At 44.3% G+C, this 20,413-nt stretch overlaps 1 protein-coding gene across 2 annotated transcripts in view; it reads right to left on the minus strand.

Moving 5' to 3' along the window:
* Positions 1-10,176: 10,176 nt before the first annotated feature.
* The window catches only part of LOC144500589 (tRNA N(3)-cytidine methyltransferase METTL2-like), a 36,465-nt gene continuing 26,228 nt past the window's right edge, over positions 10,177-20,413 (minus strand). The window contains exons 7-9 of one of the 2 annotated variants that reach the window (XM_078223749.1): positions 18,958-19,064; positions 13,868-13,933; positions 10,177-11,762 (exon numbers count right to left, since the gene is read on the minus strand). In XM_078223749.1, the coding sequence (XP_078079875.1) occupies positions 11,611-11,762; positions 13,868-13,933; positions 18,958-19,064 (325 nt within the window). In that variant the 3' untranslated portion in view covers positions 10,177-11,610. Of the gene's footprint in view, positions 11,763-13,867; positions 13,934-16,382; positions 16,574-18,957; positions 19,065-20,413 lie in introns of those variants that run through there. The other variant, XM_078223748.1, reaches the window with a different exon arrangement.

The raw sequence follows: 20,413 nt of genomic DNA on the forward strand, positions 1-20,413 counted from the left end.
AGAATACCCAATCTTTGACCTGTTTTTGTCTTTCTGTGGTTGCTTCAATTAAGTTTCTGATCAATGATAACCGCCAGGATGTTGATATTGAGAGATTCAGTGATGGTAATGCCATTGAATGTTAAGGGGAGATGATTAGATTTTCTCCTGTTGGAGATGGTCATTTCCTGGCACTTGTGTGGCACAAATGTTACTTGTCAGCCCAAGCCTGGATATTGTACAGGTCTTGCTACATGTGGATATTGACTGCTTCTATATCTGAGGAGTCATCAATGGTGTTGAATATTGTGCAACCATCAGCGAACAACCCCATTTTTGACCTAATGATGGAAAGAAGGTTATTGATGAAGCAGCTGAAGATTGTTAGGCCTAGAATACTACCCCGAGATGATTGACTTTCAACAACCATACAATAACCATTTGCTTTAGTGCTAATAATACTCCAACCAGTGGCAAGTGTTTCCCCTGATTCCCATTGATTTTGATTTTATTCCGGTTCCTGGATGCCACACTTGGTTTGCCTTGATGTCAAGAACTGGCATTCATTTTTAATGCTTCCTAAATACTGGAATGATACATTCCACTTCAAAACCGTCCTCACTTAAATTAAATTACGGGCCAACTTATTTTTGGTCTGGTTATTAATGTTGAAAGAATGCTCTGAAGCAGGGACCTGAAAACAATTAAGATCAAGTGCCATTGGGGTGGGGATGGGGATGGGCCAGTGCTATAGTTACACAGAAGTTAGAAATGGTTCTAATCCTTTGAATATTTCCTGGGTAACTATTCTGCTAAGAGAGTCAGAACTGTCTGAATTGTTCAATTTAAATTGAAACATCGCATGTTTCCCAGTGCAGGGTAACTGCCAATTGGAAGTTTGAAATTCCCGGGCAATTCCCATGTAATCCTTGTGTGGGAAGTTCCTGGAGGTCTTCTGGGGGTACCACCCACCACCCTGGAGAATAGACATTCTGGTAGAACTTTGTTTTATTAATAGTGCCATATGATATTTTGCACCATCTGAGAGGGGAGAGGGTCCCTGAATGAACATTTCATCCAAAAGACAGCACCTCCAACGGTGCAGCACTCCCTCACTGCACTGAAGTGTTTGCCTGGACTTTGTGCTCATGTTTCAGCAGTCTGACTTGGACTACAACATCCTGACTCAAAGATGAGAGTGCAGTACACTGTGCTCTAGTTAACAGGTACCTGGAGAATTGCATCCAGTTCTGGGCACCACACCTTAGGAAGGATGTGAACATAGAACATAGAACATTACAGCGCAGTACAGGCCCTTTGGCCCTCGATGTTGCGTCAACCTGTGAAACGAATCTAAAGCCCATCTAACCTACACTATTCCAATATCATCCATATGTTTATCCAATGACCCTTTAAATGCCCTTAATGTTGACGAGTCCACTACTGTTGCAGGCAGGACATTCCACACCCTTACTACTCTCTGAGTAAAGAACCTACCTCTAACATCTGTCCTATATCTATCACCCCTCAATTTAAAGCTATGTCTCCTCGTGTTAGCCATCACCATCCGAGGAAAAAGGCTCATCTTTCCACCCGATCTAATCCTCTGATCATCTTGTATGCCTCTATCAAGTCACCTCTTAACCTTCTCTCTAACGAAAACAGCCTCAAGTCATTCAGCCTTTCCTCATAAGACCTTCCCACCATACCAGGCAACATCCTGGTAAATCTCCTCTGCACCCTTTCCAATGCTTCCACATCCTTCTTATAATGCGGCGACCAGAACTGTACACAATACTCCAAGTGCGGCCGCACTAGAGTTTTGTACAGCTGCAACATGACATCATGGCTCCGAAACTCAATCCCTCGACCAATAAAAGCTAACACACTGTACGCCTTCTTAACAACCCGATCAACCTGGGTCCCAACTTTCAGGGATCTATGCACATGGACACCGAGATCTCTCAGCTCATCCACACTACCAAGTATCTTACCATTAGTCCAGTACTCTGTAATCCTGTTACTCTTTCCAAAGTGAATCACCTCACACTTTTCCGCATTAAACTCCATTTGCCACCTCTCAGCCCAGCACTGCAGCTTATCTATGTCCCTCTGTAACCTGCAACAACCTTCCGCACTGTCCACAACTCCACCGACTTTAGTGTCATCCGCAAATTTACTAACCCATCCTTCTACGCCCTCATCCAGGTCATTTGTAAAAATGACAAACAGCAGTGGCCCCAAAACAGATCCTTGCAGTACACCACTAGTGACTGAACTCCAGGATGGACAAGGTGAAGACATTGGAGAGAGAGAGAGACAGAGTGCAGAAAAGATTCATGACAATGGTTCCTGGGACAAGACACTTCAATGCGCAACACGGTAGCACAGTGGTTAGCACTGCTGCCTCACAGCGCCAGGGACCCGGATTCAATTCTGGCCTCAGGTCACTGGCTGTGTGGAGTTTGCACGTTCTCCCCGTGTCTGCATGGGTTTCCTCCGGGTGCTCTGTTTTCCTCCCACAGACCAAAGATATGCGGGTTAGGTTGATTGGCCGTGCTAAATTGATCCTAGAGCCAGTGGATTAGCGGGGTAAATATGTGAGGTTACAGGAATAGGGCCTGGGTGGATTGTGGTTGGTGCAGACCAGATGGGCTGAATGGCCTCCTTCTGCACTGTAGGGATTCTATGATTCTTATTATGAAGATAACTTAGAGAAGTTTGGTATATTTTCTCTGGAGGAAAGAAGGCTGAGAGGAGATTTGATAGAGTATTTAAAATCATGAGGGGTTTGGACAGAGAAGATGGGGAGAAACTGTTCACAGTCGTGAGAATATCAAGAACGAGAGGGAACAGATATAAAGTAATTAGTAAAAGAAGGAACAGTGATACGAAGAGAAACGCTTTCATGCAGCGAGTGGTTAGGGTCTGGAATGCTCTGCCTTAGAGTGTGGTGGAGGCAGATTCAAATGAAGAATTCAAAGGAAATAGGATGTTATCTGAAATGGAAGGATATATAGGGTTACGTGGAGAAGACGGGGAATGGAACTAGGCGAGTCGTTCATTAAGAGAGCTAGTGCAGACACGATGGGCCGAATGGTCTCCTTTTGAACTGTAATAATTCTGCGATCTCGAGTTTAGAGTCCAGAACATGGATACAATTAGCAAACAACATCCTGCAGTCAAATGTGGTCACACAGTCAACTGGTAAACTAGGAATGGCCAATTGGCAGGGAATGTGGACTCTGCAAAGAGTGTCTCTAGAACATGGCATTAGATGAAGACTATCAAAAATGTACTGAATACAATCCTTATGTGTCCCACATGCTGCCAAAAACAAACCTAGATTTGTTTAACATTTGGGTTCAATTATGTGCAACCTTAGATATACTGGATGTAGGTTCTGCAAAGAGATTACCCAAAGATGTGCAGTAGGTTGATTGGCTATGCTAAATTAACCTTAGTGTTAGGGGGATTAGCGGGGTAAATAAGTGGGTTATGAGAATAGGACCTGGGTGGGATTGTAGTTAACGCAGACTCAATGGGCCGAATGGCTTCCTTCTGCACTCTAGGGATTGTATGATTACCTTATTCCAGGTCTCTTGTTTGCCAGTATATGGCTCCCTTTGTGTTGTCAAAGGTCCATAATCTTTTTTTTCTTGAATCCTTTCTGGCAATCTGCGTTAAAAAGAAAACAAGCAGATTGAGGGGAACTCGACCCCCACCTCCACCCTCACCACAACAGACAGAAGAGGGTCAGGGGGTGGTAAAACTGGCAAATCTGTGAACCCTGACCCCTGCCGGCCATAATTGTGGCTGCTTCTGTTTAATGGTGGTGGGCTTGGGGCCATTTCACTAATCAATTCTGGAGAGGTGAATCTATCACTATAATATAATACCGAACAACACTCATGTTCCTCAGACTTTGGCAGTCATTTGAATTTACCGCCTCCTGCTCAGGTTTTGGGAAGTGATTTACCAGCAATAAAAAGTCCATGCTGGAAATACTCAGCACATTTGTCAGCATTTATAGAGAGAGAAACAGAGATAACAGGGCGGATTTTCATGCCCTTATCCATGCCAGGATTGTCATATGAGGAGAGGTTGGATTGACTGGGCCTGCATTCACTGGAAGTTAGAAGAATGAGAGGGGATCTAATTGAATTAATTTCCTGGAATAGCAGGTCTGCCATATGAGAGACTAAGTCGGTTAGGATTCAAGGCAGCATGGTGGCACAGTGGTTAGCACTGCTGCCTCACAGCGCCAGGGACCCGAGTTCGATTCCTAGCTTGGGTCACTGTCTATGCGCAGTTTGCACATTCTCCCTGTGTGCGTGGGTTTCCGCTGAGTGTTCCGGTTTCCTCCCACACTCCAAAAACGTGCTGGTTAGGTGTATTGGCTATGCTAAATTCTCCCTCAGTGTACCTGAACAGGTGGTGGAGTGTGGCGACTAGGGGGTTTTCATAGTAACTTTGTTGCAGTGTTGATGTAAGCCTACTTGTGACTAATAAGTAAACTTTACTTTTTATTCATTGAAGTTTGGAAGAGTGAGTGGGAATCTCATAGAAACATAAAATACTAACAGGATTAGACAGGATAGATTTAGAAAGAATGTTTCTGATGGTGCGGGTGTCCAGAACTAGGTGGTCATAGCTTGAGGATAAGGGGTAACCTTTTAGGACTGTGGTGAGGAGAAACCTCTTCACACAGTGAGTGGTGGATCTGTGGAATTTACTACCACAGGAAGTAGTTGAGGCCAAAACATTGTATGATTTCAAGAAGAAATTAGATGTAGCTCTTGTGGCTAAAGGGATCAAGGCATATGGGAGGGAAGGAGGGGATCAGGATATTGAATTCGATGATCAGCCATGATCAAAATGAATGGGGGAGCAAGCTCGAAGGGCCAAATGGCCTACTCCTGCTTCTAGTTTCTATGAAATGTATACTTTCTGACAGGGCTGGAAAGACTCGATGCAGGGATGTTATTTCCACTGGCTGGGAAAGTCTAGAACAAAGGGTCACAGCCTCAGGATATGGGGTAGACCATTTTGGATTGAGATGAGGATAAATGACTTTACTTTGAGCGTGGTGAACCTATAGAATTCTCTACCACAGAAGACTGTGGAAGCCAAGTCACTGAACATATTTAAACTGGGGATAGGTTTCTAGACCCTAAAGATGCCAAGTGGTAGAAGTAGAGTGCAGGAGTATGGTATTGAAATCGAGGACCTGCTATGATCATATTGAATGGTGGAACAGGCTCAAAAGGCTGAAGCTACTATTCCTGCCTCTATTGTCTATGTTTTTATGTTGGAATGGAAGAGGGTTGGCAAAGAACATGGCAAGCAGGATCCTATTCTGGGATTCCCACTCCCAATCCCAGGGCTGGCAGTTTTTAAACAATGTGGGATAAGCATGCAGGCAGTGAAAGTGATTTAAGAACTGAAGGCGCTGTTTGCTCTGGATGGAACAAAGTTCTGCCCTCGTGATTAACTGGAATGCTCATCTCTTCAGCGATGTGCAACCTGCCAAACACATAATCGACACTTGGCTAGGCAGTCAGTGCTACTGTTACTACCAGAAACTATAAAGGGTCGTGAATGTAGCCCAATCCATCACAGAAACCAGCCTCCCATCTATTGGCTCTGTTTACACTTCCCGCTGCCTCAGAAAAGCAGCCAGCGCAATTAAGGTCCCCACTCACCCTGGACATTCTCTCTTTCACCTTCTTCCATCAGGAGGTACAAAAGTTTGAAGTCACATATCAACCGACTCAAGAACAGCATCAGACTTTTGAATGGACCTACCTCACACGAAGTTGATCTTTCTCTACACCCTAACTATGACTGTAACACTGCATTCTGCACCCTCTCCTTTCCTTCTCTATCAACGGTCTGCTTTATGTGTATAGCGTGTGTACTAATACATGTAACAATAATAAATCAATTCAAATCAAAGTTTGCCCTCGGAGTTGGATATCAAAGGTCACATGAAAAGGAGCTGTCCCCAGGGCTCTAATATTTATTGCATCTCAACCACCATTATTATAAAGTATGACGTGGTCATTGTCACATTGCTGTCTGTGGGGCTGACAGTTCACAAATTGGCTGCTGTGTTTCCAACATCACGGCAGTGACGACACTTGAAAAATGCTTCATTCATATTTATGGAGCTCAAGCTCAGGACATCCAGGTGTGATTTGAAACTGGGTTGCTAGCTCAGTACCATAGCGATGTTCAAACTCAACAGCCAGCCAGAACAAGTCCACTTGCTGGGTGCCCATCTATGACACATGCACATTATTTAAATCAGGGCTTCCCAAACTGTGGGTCCAGACCCCCCCCCCCCCCCCCCCCCCCAGTGGGCTTGCAAGATGTTGGGGTGGCGATCTCCGAGACAGCAACAACTGCCGTGGAACTCCGAATGACTGCTAACAGTTCGAGGCCCTTTGAACATAGAACATAGAACATAGAAAGCCACAGCACAAACAGGCCCTTCGGCCCACAAGTTGCGCCGATCACATCCCCACCTCTAGGCCTATCTATAGCCCTCAATCCCATTAAATCCCATGTACTCATCCAGAAGTCTCTTAAAAGACCCCAACGAGTTTGCCTCCACCACCACCGACGTCAGCCGATTCCACTCACCCACCACCCTCTGAGTGAAAAACTTACCCCTGACATCCCCCCTGTACCTACCCCCCAGCACCTTAAACCTGTGTCCTCTCGTAGCAACCATTTCAGCCCTTGGAAATAGCCTCTGAGAGTCCACCCTATCCAGACCCCTCAACATCTTGTAAACCTCTATCAGGTCACCTCTCATCCTTCGTCTCTCCAGGGAGAAGAGACCAAGCTCCCTCAACCTATCCTCATAAGGCATGCCCCCCAATCCAGGCAACATCCTTGTAAATCTCCTCTGCACCCTTTCAATGGCTTCAACATCCTTCCTGTAATGAGGTGACCAGAACTGCGCGCAGTACTCCAAGTGGGGTCTAACCAGGGTCCTATAAAGCTGCAGCATTATCTCCCGACTCCTAAACTCAATCCCTCGATTAATGAAGGCTAGTACGCCATACGCCTTCTTGACCGCATCCTCCACCTGCGAGGCCGATTTAAGAGTCCTATGGACCCGGACCCCAAGGTCCTTCTGATCCTCTACACTGCTAAGAATGGTACCCTTCATTTTATACTGCTGCTCCATCCCATTGGATCTGCCAAAATGGATCACTACACACTTATCCGGGTTGTAGTCCATCTGCCACTTCTCCGCCCAGTCTTGCATTCTATCTATGTCTCGCTGCAACTTCTGACATCCCTCCAAACTATCCACAACACCACCTACCTTGGTGTCGTCAGCAAACTTACCAACCCATCCCTCCACTTCCTCATCCAGGTCATTTTGAGATCATGTTTATTTGTTTATCAGCTCTGACAAAGTGTCAGCCAGACTTGAAACGTTGGCTCTGTTCTCTCTCTACCGCTGCTGTCAGACCTGCTGAGATTTTCCAGCATTTTCTGTTTTTGTTTCAGATTCCAGCATCTGCAATAATTTGCTTTTATTTATTTCGTGGGCGTGGTCTAATTGACAGATCTTAGGAGGCCTAATTACTGCTGCATAAAAAGGCCTGTGAAAAAGTATGGTCTTTTTTAAAGCCCTGCGGTTTAAACAACTTCCATCACTGTAATCTTCTCAATCAATATCCAACCTCCATCCCCACTTACCAGCAGGAAGTACCCAGATAACTCACCCTCCTCCACCAGGTCACATGAAATCTGAGGCATTAAAATGGGGTTACACCAAGTTAGGTGGATTGCCATGCTAAATTACCCCTTCGTGGCTAAGATGTGTAGGTTAGGTGGATTGGCCATGATCAAAACATGGGATAATGGGGATAAGGCAGGGGATCGGGCCCAGGTAGGAGGCTCTTTCGGTTGGTGCAGATTGATGGGTCAAATGGCCTCTTCTGCACTGTGGGGATTCTATGAAATGCTTGGGAAACACTGATCTAAACGATGTTCTGAAACAACCCAGTAAACTTACTTTAGCTGCTATGCAACCTCCAACATCAAGTACAAAAGCAGCAAGATAAGAAAACCATGACCCCCAAGATCTCCTCAAAGTCTGACACCAGCCTGACTTGGAGAGACATACTTTAAGCCTGTGACTCCTTGCCCTATACAGGATTTGATGTTGTAATTACCTTCCTCGTTCCTTTAATTATTTTACAAAATTCTTAAGATCACCTTTTTCCAATTCTATCCAAAATTCTGATATTGAGCCCTAAACCTGACACGAGCTAACAAGTATTGGTTATGTTCTTAATTCCATTTGGTCAATTACTTACTATCCATTCCCAAAATTTATTCAGGCTCCCCATGGTTTTGTAGCCTTGTGTGTGGAACTAACAGATTTCATTGGAAGCCCAGTTTAAAAAAAACATGGGTTTTGCCACAGTCCAAAGTCGAGCAGGCTGGTCAGATATGGTCATCTCCAATTTAAAATCACATTGGCTCCTTTTACTGGATTACCCTCCAGTTTATTCCTAATAAAGTGTATGTTATATAAAAAAACAAGTACAGGGCCTCGTTAACAGTCTGCATAGGAAGGGGAGAATTACACTTACTGCACAATGATATATAATAGACAGCAACATTATATTTTAAAAATATTGTGAGCATCACTGGTAAGGCCAGACCTTATGACCACTCCCTAACTGCCCACGAGAGGATGGTGGCCAGAACTCTTTCTTGAACCAGGCAGCACGGTGGCATAGAGGTTAGCATTGCTTGGGTCACTGTCTTTGTGGAGTTTGCACATTCTCCTCGTGTCTGCGTGGGTTTCCTCCGGGTGCTCCGGTTTCCTCCCACAGTCCAAAAGACGTGCTGGTTAGGTTCATTGGCCATGCTAAATTCTCCCTCAGTGCAGCCGAACAGGTGCGGAGGGTGGCGACTTGGGGATTTTCACAGTACCTTCATTGCAGTATTAATGTAAGCCACCTTGTGACACTAATAAATAAACTTTAAACCACTGCAGCCTTTGTGATGAACACATTTTCATAATGTCGTTAGGTAAAGAAACTGTGGTAACTTGCTGCAGAGCATCTTGTCGATAGTATAGTTCGGCTACAGTCTGACATCGATAAGAGTTTTAAGCCCAGTGGATGGGTGCCAATCAAGTGGACTGCGTTGTTTGAATAATATTGTTCAAATCTGGTAAGGGAAAAGTAGAACATAGAACAGTACAGCACAGAACAGGCCCTTCGGCCCACAATGTTGTGCCAAGCTTTATCTGAAACCAAGATCAAGCTATCCCACTCCCTATCATCCTGGTGTGCTCCATGTGCCTATCCAATAACCGCTTAAATGTTCCTAAAGTGTCTGACTCCACTATCACTGCAGGCATTCCATTCCACACCCCAACCACTCTCTGCGTAAAGAACCTACCTCTGATATCCTTCCTATATCTCCCACCACAAACCCTATAGTTATGCCCCCTTGTAATAGCTCCATCCACCCGAGGAAATAGTCTTTGAACGTTCACTCTATCTATCCCCTTCATCATTTTATAAACCTCTATTAAGTCTCCCCTCAGCCTCCTCCGCTCCAGAGAGAACAGCCCTAGCTCCCTCAACCTTTCCTCATAAGACCTACCCTCCAAACCAGGCAGCATCCTGGTAAATCTCCTCTGCACTCTTTCCAGCGCTTCCACATCCTTCTTATAGTGGTGACCAGAACTGCACACAATATTCCAAATGTGGTCTCACCAAGGTCCTGTACAGTTGCAGCATAACCCCATGGCTCTTAAACTCCAACCCCTGTTAATAAAAGCTAACACACTATAGGCCTTCTTTACAGCTCTATCCACTTGAGTGGCAACCTTTAGAGATCTGTGGATATGGACCCCAAGATCTCTCTGTTCCTCCACAGTATTCCATCATGTTCTTTACTCGCATCTTGTAGAGTATGGAAAGGCTTTGGGGAGTCAAGAGGAGAGTTACTCGCCGCAGAATTACCAGCCTTGGACCTACACTTGTAGCTACCCTATTTATGTGGTTGGTTCTGTTTGGTTTCTGGTCAATAGAGATCCGCAGAGTGTCAACGGGGGAAATTTGACGATGGTAATGCCATTAATATAGAACATATACACAGCAACAGTCATAAAGCACACACAAATGGTTTAAGTCCACTCAAATCACTGGATATTGACAAAGAAGAAAAAAGTACAATTTAATTTACTGTTCTTACCATAACACCACCCTGTAAAAACAATGACAATACAGTTAAAACCTATATTTTTGTTCCTATATTTAGGAACAGTACAAATAGCTTGATGTGCTTTTTTAGACTTCAATAATGCGTAGAGACACAGACACGGTTAATTGAAAAAACAGCACCATCGAATGAGACTCTCTCGGCATGCACTTAACCACGGTGTGGTGTCTACAGATTTCAGAGTATAAATTTGCTGCATTGTGTATCATCCTTTTCCAATAAGACTTAACCCTGCCTTCATCACCCCAGCAATTTGAGGCATCCTTTGCAGAGAACGAGATTCCTTTGTTGAAGATGCTTTTTGCTGTGCTTGAGAGCTGGTCTGGATCTTCCCTGAACTGATGTGCAGGAAGAATGTGAGGGGGGCTGCCCTCTCTCTAATGGGTCCCTATTGTAGGAGACGCACTTGACACACCCTCAAAGCCTTGCTGCTCAGATGAGGATCTCTGCGAGGAGCAGTCAGCTCACATCCTTTTCATAATACCAGAAAAATCAAATGGTGAATATTTCCCTCGAAATTTGATAGCACCATATCTTACTTAGACACACAGGTCCAGAAAGGAAACCATATCTGTTAGACAGAGAATGGTTCATATAGTAACTGGCTTGCAAGCCCTAGCCTACAGTAAAATTGGCTGCGGAATGATCTGATCAAGATATCTAATAGGTTCAAAGGATTTGATGGGTTGAATGTGGAGAAGCTATTCTTTTCCTGGTGGACAAAATCAAGAACAACTGGACGAAAGACGTGCTGGTTAGGTGCATTGGCCATGCTAAATTCTTCCTCAGTGTACCCGAACAGGCGCTGGAGTGTGGCGACTAGGGGATTTTCACAGTCACTTCATTGCAGTGTTAATGTAAGCCGACTTGTGACACGAATAAAAATAAAATTAAAAATGTTAAAATTAGAGCTAAACTATTTGGGGGCAAGCAGAAATCTGGAAAACTCCTCCTGAACCAAAATGCTGGGATAATTGGAGCCTTCAAGACCTAGACTGATTAACTTTTGTTAGGCAAGGGTATCAAGGAATATGGGAGTTCAGTCTATGATCTGGCTGAATCGGGGATCAGACTCAAGGAGTTGAAGTATGTTTCCTGCTCTTATGACCAGTGATTTTGTCTCCAAGGACAAACAGCAAGTATTATTATATGGTGACTGGAACCCAACACAGTGCTGCATATAAACAGACAGAAGTTAACGTGCAGTGATCTGGAACTTTATAATGGTACTGCTTACGGAGGAAGAGGGTTTAAGTCAATTCAACAGGGCTAACCAAAGAGCAGACAGATTGCATCAGGGTCTCAAAGAGTCACATCAATGCAGCTCAAAAGACGACTGATAGCAGGGGTTGGGAATCTTCATTCTCCTTGCTGGAGAGGTTTGCGATACTTGCACTGGATCCAGACCCGATACATGGTCAGCTGCTTCCCACGATTGACCTGCAGACGTCGATCCACTAGGTTCTGGACTTTCTCCAGGCTGGCGGACGTGAAGAGCTCATCCAGTTCACCTGGAGGGAGAAGACAGTACGAGAGGTGAAGTGAGTTTCAGCATTGCCAGTTCTGCAATGCTCGCATCAAGTACCAGCCACTGGCCCACTCTAAGTAATTTTACAAATGGTACCCAAGAGATTTATACAGAGATCATTCTGGATCATTGTGTCTGTGCAAGAATAATCTAACACCAATTCCAGTGGCCTGCTCCCTCTTTGCAGATTGTATCCAAATATTTACCTACTTTTTCCTTAAAAGGAATGATCTCTCCCTCAACCACTCCCTAGGGACCTCTGTTAAAAGATTTTTGTTTAACTTCTTTCCTTGCTCTCTTAAAGATAATTGTAGATTAAGCAACTCCTGGTTACTGACTCCCTAACATGATTTAATAGTCACTCCCGATTCACCTTGATATAACCCTTCATTATTTTGAAAATCTCCATTAAATCTCTTCTTAGCTGGGAATGGGAATGATGAAGAAAGAAACTTGCACTTAAGTTGCACCTGTCATCACACGGGGCATCCTACAGTGAAGCATAGACCTGTAACTTCCTCAGAGTGGCAATCTCCACGCTAATGGAGTGGAGATTGCCCCCCGTCCCACCCAACCTTCCTCACTCAGGCTGGGTCAGACCGGAGCAGTGAGGTACACCCCGGACTGCATCAGCGAGGAGTAACTGGGTTGTAGGGAAGAATGGAACACCTTTTTAAGACTGCTGTAAAGGCAATGTTTAAAGAGACAATTTAAAGGGAGACAGTAAGTTTCAAAGATAAGTGGTTCAGACAATCGGAGGAGAAAGACTGAAGTGGGGAGGGAGGGGTGAGAGTGGGGGCAGGATCAGGCTGGACCAGGAGGAGAGGACTGTCAGGTTGGGCTGGGAGAATGAGGGGGGAGTTCAGGCTGGGCCAGGAGAAGGGGTTGGGTCAGGCTGGGGTCATATGGGAGATACGCTGGGAGGGGGGGGGGGGGGGGGGTGTTGTATGCGCACGGGGTTTCCCACGTGAGGTTGGGTCTGGGCATTTAGATAGTTACTCTGGAGTTAGAAGGGATTCTTTTTCCTTCTAACTCTTTCAGAGTAACCATCTGGGTAAAATTGGCAGAACCATCTGAAGTTAGCGATTTAAATTGTTTTGTTGGCTGGTTCCAGCCCAGCACCATTGTGCAGAGGCAGTTAGCCCTTCTGGACAATTGCGGGGTAAACCCTGACATGGGAACTTCTTAGAGGGATTCCCTAGCGCATCTTGGGGTACCCCCCCAATCCAACACCAGGGAGCCAAAAAGTGATGGACCTAAAGTCATTGCTGTAGGGAAATGCAGCAGCCAATTCACACACAGCAAGATTCCACAGAGATAAATGAAGAATTAATCTGCTTAGTGATGTTGGTCGAGGGCTAAATGTTAGCCAGGACACCGGGGGAGCATTTTAAATAGTGCCATAGGTCCTTTTATTATCCACCTTTCAGGACAGTTAAAACTTCAACTTAATGCTTCATCTGAAAACATGCATTTCTGACAGTGCAGCACTCTCTCAATTGTGCATCGAAATCGCAGCCTAAATTATGTGCTTACATCTCTGGAGTGGAGCTTGAACTCATGACCTTTTGGTGACCTATACCGCTAATTGCATTTTAAATAGTCTTCTTAGCAGTATCGGGGTTGATGTGTGTGAGATTTAATGGCGCGCTCAAAGGAGGCTCTACATGTTAAGAGGAGCACTAAATAAATCAAGATAAAAAGAATGTCAGTCCTGGGCAAATGGCCCACGCTTATGCTCTGACAGGTATCGGTGGGACCATCAGCTATTCCTGGCAAACAATGTTTTGGTTCCAGAAGTTGGCTCCCCAGAACTTCACCACTATTGGGAGATCGGGACCATTTTTCATGGCTGTGCTAAACCAACAGGATAGCCGCTTGCTGTACTCATTCCAAAGTGACAGCAGTGGCCACATTAAGAGGTCAGGCCAATAAAACAGGATCTTTTCACATAAAATTTGAAATCGGGGGTCACTACTCACAACAGGAACTGTAGATCAAATCACTGCCAATTCTAATGCAGCAATCCGCCAAACTCCCACATTCTTGACAAAAGTGGAGATTAAACCGCAAACAGTGTGTGATTACCTGGTGTGAAGAAATAAACTCTAGTCCCATCTCCTCGAACGTAGAAATTTTCAGATAGACAGCGACCTAAAACGACAACTTAGATTCATAAAATTGCCTTCAAGGTCATAAAACACCCCACGCCACTTCATGGGAGCATTGGAAAACAAAACACCACACTGAGCCATACAAAGAAATACTACGTCAAAAGACAAAAAATTTGTTCAAAGAGATTGGTTTTAAGGATCATCTTGGAGCAAAGAGAGGCTGAGAGGCAGGGGGTATAGAAAGGATAATTCAAAGCTTGGGGCTGGGCAATAAGGCAGGGCTACCAATGGTGGAGCAATTAGAATTGGGGATGCAGAAATGCAGTGCAGATATCTTGGAGGGTTTTGGGGCTGGAGGAGATTACAGAGACAGGGAGAGACAAAACCATGAAAGAATTTGAAAACAAGACTTTTAAAATCAAACCATTGTTTGACTTGGAGCCAGTGAAGTTGCAAGATAATGGGGTGCCAGGGGAGCAGGATCTGATGCGAGTCAAGACATGGGGAGCAGGGTTTTGGATGACCTCAAGTTTACAGATGGTAAAATGTTGGAGACCAGCTAGGGGTGCGTTGGAATGGTCACGTCTAGAGATTACCCTGGATGAGGTTTCCAGCAGCAGATAAACTGAGAGATAGGCAGAGATAGATAATGTTACAGAGGTGGAAATGGGCGGTCTCAGTAACGTCACAATTATGATGTCGGAAGCCCATCTTGGGATCAAATGGAACTCAAACCTACGAATGTACTGGTTCAATCTCAGACAGACTTGATCTGCCTGAGGAGAGGCTGAAGTCAGTGGTTAGGGAATGGAGTTAGGAATGGGGTCTGAAAGCAATGGCTTCAGCACTGCCAATATTTAATTAGGGGAAATTTCTGCTCATCCAGTTGAATAAGCGGTCTGAACATTTAACAACAGTGGAGTATTTGAGAGAGGTGGCGGTGAGGTAAGGCTGGGTGGCAGCAGCGTACATGCGAAAACTAATACTATAACTTGGGCGATGTTGCCGAGGGCATATGGCAAGACTTGGTAACAGTGCAGGAAGAGAAGTCATAACAAGTTTAAGTTTATTTATTAGTGTCACAAGTAGCTTTTTAAAACTGTATTTATTAATGTCACAAGTAGGCTTACATTAACACTGCAAATGAAATTAATGTGAAAATCCCTGACGCCTGTTCGGGTACACCGAGGGAGAATTTAGCATGGTCAACGCACCTAACCAGCACATCTTTTGGACTGTGGAAGGAAACCGGAGTACCCGGAGGAAACCCACGCAAACACGGGGAGAACGTGCAGACTCTGTACTAGCCAGGAATCGAACATGGGTCCCTGGCGCTGTGAGGCAGCGATGCTAACCACTGTGCCACCCAAGTGATTCACTGGCTATGATTAGACAAGTGAGAATGGAAACAGGTGAGAGCAGTCCTACACAGCTGGGTGACAGTGGATAGGTGTTGGAGGAGGATGGTGTGGTATTTAGAGAGAGAATAAGGTTTAAACACATAGCTGATTTCATTTTAAATGAACTGCAGCATTTACTGGAGTCTGCTGGAATTAAACTTACAACAATGAAAGCACTGACCAAAGGGACTTATTCACCATGATAAAACATACAGGCCACTGGATTCAATGCAAAACTCTGCTGCCCATGTTGGTACTTTTGGTTCCAAAGAAGGATCATGTTGGACACAAAAAGTTAAACCCGTTTCTCTCTCTGCAGATACTGCCAGAGCTGCTGAGTTTTTCCAGCACTTCCTATTTTCATCTTCATACTTTGGAGTGGTCTGAGTACAGGATCTCATTGGAAATGGACAGCATTTTGCCAATTTTATCAACCATAAAGTCATAGAGGTTTACAGCATTTGGTCCAACTTGTCCATGCCGCCCCTTTTTTTTAAACCACGAAGCTAATCCCAATTGCCCATGTTTGGCCCTTATCTCTTTATATCCATCTTACCCATGTAACTGTCTAAATGCTTTTTAAAAGACAAAATTGTACCCGCCTCTACTACCGCTTCTGGCAGCTCGTTCCAGACACTCACCACCCTCAGTGAAAAAATTGCCTCTCTGGACCCTTTTGTACCTCTCCCTCTCACCTTAAACTTATGCCCTCCAGTTTTAGACTCCCCTACTTTTGGGAAAAGATGTTGACTATCAACTGATCTATGTCCCTAATTATTTTATAGATCTCTAGACAATGCCAGTGATGAAGCATTTCTGAATCAGGTGGAACCCAGCCATCTCCAGAGCACCTTTACACTGCTCAAACAATCTACTCCATCCAATCTCAAAACAACTTCACTGCACCAATACCGCATTGTCATGTGCTGTGGCCTGTCAAACAAGACAGCCAGTTCATGGGCAGTGGGTTCCCACACACTGGGAACTAACTATGTTTTGATGTACAGCAGAGAGAAGACAAAATCTCTTCAGTTCTAGGTAGTTTCAAATGCTGGCCGAGCTTTGAAAGAGCAGTGTTTAATTACTCACACTGTTAATTTCTCCCTTGACCTGTAGTTTCAACAAGATGTGAGCAAGGTTTCAAGGACTTTCCATCAAATGTTCACGAAGGAAAACCTTGAGTCCTTTAACAATTCCAAGTGTAGTGTCTCAAACGTTTTAGCGATCAATCTCATAGACAACACGTATTCAACAGGAATGTATAAAGTTAGTGGTTCAGTCTGAAACATAACAGGAAAACTTAATGACTGTCTTGCAGCTAAAGTCCCATTTCTGCATCACAGCAAATATTTCGGAAGTGGGCTGGGAAGAGTGGTTAATGTCTGTCTAATGAAGCCTATTACCTCAGGTCATCGACCTTTCACTAAAACACACAATCAATAGAATTGTTTCTATCGCTATTCATGCAGTGACCTGGCCTATTTGTTTGTTTGAGATTTTACTTGTTGCAGCCATGTTCCTGTGAGAACAGTGTACTCATTCAAATGAGTAGGACAGCAGTGGTGGTTGGGAGAATGGGATGTTTTTCACACATTTAAGAACTCACTGTATTACTAAACTTAGAGGTAACACAGACCCCCCAGTGTGTCTTCCTAACTTCAGACTTGCAACCCCACAATATTCCTCATACTGATGAATTCAGCTAGTCTGGTTGTCTCGTTAACTCATTGCTGTGCAGAAGTGGAACACAACAGACCCTGGAATGACTAATTCCCCTTGTAGCCAATTTGTTGAAGCAACTGCCACAATTAGCATCTTTAACATAGTAACAGTAAGTTTCACAACACCAGGTTAAAGTCCAACAATAAATAAAAATAATATGCTAATATATTTCCACCAAAGCCATGAACTCTTATCCATTAACATGGCACCTTGATGAAATCCTTTGAAAATAAATCTTTATAAACCACTTTATCCACCCCCTCTTGTTACATCTTTAAAGAATTCTAATGAATTTGTCAAAGACAATTTCCTTTCACAAAACCATGTCGATTTTGATCTGACTGATTATATTATGATTTTCTAAGTGTCCTGCTACATCTTCAGCAATGCATTCTTCACAATTCTCACACAAGGATGCCCTTGTGCATGAATCATAAAAAGTTGGTTTGCAGGTGCAGCAGGTAATTAAGAAGGCAAATGGAATTTTGTCCTTCATTGCTAGAGGGATGGAGTTTAAAAACAGGGAGGTTATGTTGCAGCTGTATAAGGTGCTGGTGAGGCCACACCTGGAGTACTGTTACAGTTTTGGTCTCCTTACTCGAGAAAGGATATACTGGCACTGGAGGGGGTGCAGAGGAGATTCATTAGATTGATTCTGGAGTTGAGAGGGTTGGTTTATGAGGAGAGAACCGAGTAGGCTGGGACTATACTCATTCGAATTTAGAATGAGGGGAGGAATCTTATAAAAACATGTAAAATTATGAAGCGAATAGATAAGATAGAAGCAGGGAGGTTGTTTCCACTGGCAGGTGAAACTAGAACTAGGGTGCATAGCCTCAAAATAAGGGGGAGCAGACTTAGGACTGAGTTGAGGAGGAACTTCTTTACCCAAAGGGTTGTGAATCTGTGGAATTTCTTGCCCAGTGAAGCAGTTAAGTCTACCTCATTGAATGTTTTTAAGGCAAAGCTAGATCGATTTTTGAACAGTAAGGGAATTAAGGGTTAGGGTGAGCAGGCGGGCAAGTGGAGCTGAGTCCACAAAAAGATCAGCCATGATCTTAGTGGTGGAGCAGGCTCAAGGGGCCAGATGCCCACTCCTGCTCCTAGTTCTTATGTAAAGCAGCAGATTTATATAGGAGGTTATTGCTTTTCATTTCGGAGTCTGTGGAGTAAGTAATAACAGACAAACCCTCAGTCATTTTGGGCTGTGGGAGTAATTCACCTTGTAATGATGAAAATTATACTTTCAGCTTTTTTATTGCGAAAAATGAGTTTTGCATTTCTGCCTTAAGGCAGCTGTGAGGATACTGCCATGCCTAATTTGCCAAGTTGCTGGCAGGTAACTTAACACTGTCAAATGGGGACATCCATGTCCTGTGCTTCCTTCATTAATGCATTGGGGTCTAGATCAGGAACTGAATGAATCCAGAATCAAATAACGTTCTTCAGATTCCTTGTACTATACATTTTTATTTATTTATTAGTGTCACAAGTAGGCTTACATTGACACTGCAATGAAGTTACTGTGAAAATCCCCTAGTTGCCACACTCTGGCACCTGTTCGGGTAACACTGAGGGAGAATTTAGCATGGTCAATGCATCTAACCAGCATGTCTTTCGGACTGTGGGAGGAAACCGGAGCACCCGGAGGAAACCACACAGACACAGGGAGAATTTGCAAACTCCATATAGACAGCGACCCAAGCCAGGAATTGAATCCAGATCCCTGGGCTTAATACATTGGCGTTAAATGCCACAGTCATCACAATTTTCCAACACATCACAAACTCGGTTCGTTCCAAACTCTTGTGTAATCACTTAGGCAAATACGGCGTAAGAATTATATTAATTTACGATTTCAATAAAAGCTTGAGGCTTTTGCAGGTTATGCTCCAGTATCAGTTAATAAGGACTGGGGTGGGGATTAGCCCAGAGTCCTTACCTTTCTTAAATCGAAGCTGTGCCATGTCGTATCGCCCGTAGTCCCTGAAGAGAATCATCCCTCCTGGTTTCAGAAGTTGACTCAACCTCTTAATAACAGCCTGCATTCTGCAGAGAGAGGTAAAAAGAGAGTGGGCACAAGGACGGACAGAGGAACAGTACAGTACAGAAAGAGAAAAAAGGGAGAGAGGAAGGGAAAGACAGACTACAGAAAAAAAATGGGAACGAGAAAGGCAAAGCGAATGGGAGAAATTGTGTCAGATTTGAAAATGAATATTTGACCTAGCATTCATTGTTCTCTGAGGAAGAGAATTCCAAATATTAATGACCCTCTGACAAGAAATTCCTCCTCATCTCCCATTTGGAGTACTGTGAGCAATTTTGGGCCCCACACCTCAGGAAGGACATACTGGCACTGGAGCGGGTCCAGCGGAGATTCACACGGATGATCCCAGGAATGGTAGGCCTGACATACGATGAACGTCTGAGGATCGTGGGATTATATTCATTGGAGTTTAGGAGGTTGAGGGGAGATCTGATAGAAACTTACAAGATAATGAACGGCTTAGATAGGATGGACGTAGGGAAGTTGTTTCCATTAACAGGGGAGACTAGGACGCGGGGGCACAGCCTTAGAATAAAAGGGAGTCACTTTAGAACAGAGATGAGGAGAAATTTCTTCAGCCAGAGAGTGGTGGGTCTGTGGAATTCATTGCCACAGAGGGCTGTGGAGGCCGAGACGTTGAGCGTCTTCAAGACAGAAATTGATAAATTCTTGATTTCTCGAGGAATTAAGGGCTATGGGGAGAGAGCGGGTAAATGGAGTTGAAATCAACCATGATTGAATGGTGGAGTGGACTCGATGGGCCGAATGGCCTTACTTCCGCTCCTATGTCTTATGGTCTTATCTGTTTTAAATGGGAGACTCATTTTTAAACTATGTTTTGCCCCCCTCACTTAACTTAGTCATAGAGTCATACAGTGCAGAAGAGGCCCTTTGGCCCATTGAGTCTGCATTGACAATATCTACCACCAATATTTACCACTAGCACTAATCCCATTTTCCTACACTTGCCCCATATCCTTGAATATTATGATATTTCAAGTGCTCATCCAAATATTTTTAAAGGCTGCAAGGTTTCCAGCCTCCACTACCCTTCCAGGCAGTGCATTCCAGCTTCCTACAACCTTCTGAGAGAAAAGGTTTGTTCTCAAATCCCCTCTGAATCTCCTGCCCCTAACACCACGTGATTGGCCCCTCATGAGGGGAACAGCTGCTCCCTACTCACCCTGTCCAAAAATCCTCATTATCTTATACACCTCACTCATGTTCCTCCCCGAAACTGCTCTGCTCTAAAGAAACAATCGAAGCCTCTCCTTATAGCTCAATTACTCCATCCCAAGCAATATCCTGATGACCTTCCTCCTATGTATCCTTCGTAGACTCTTTGTAATCT

The sequence above is a fragment of the Mustelus asterias genome, chromosome 11 (assembly GCF_964213995.1).
Source record: "Mustelus asterias chromosome 11, sMusAst1.hap1.1, whole genome shotgun sequence".
NCBI classification, from domain to species: Eukaryota; Metazoa; Chordata; class Chondrichthyes; order Carcharhiniformes; family Triakidae; genus Mustelus; species Mustelus asterias.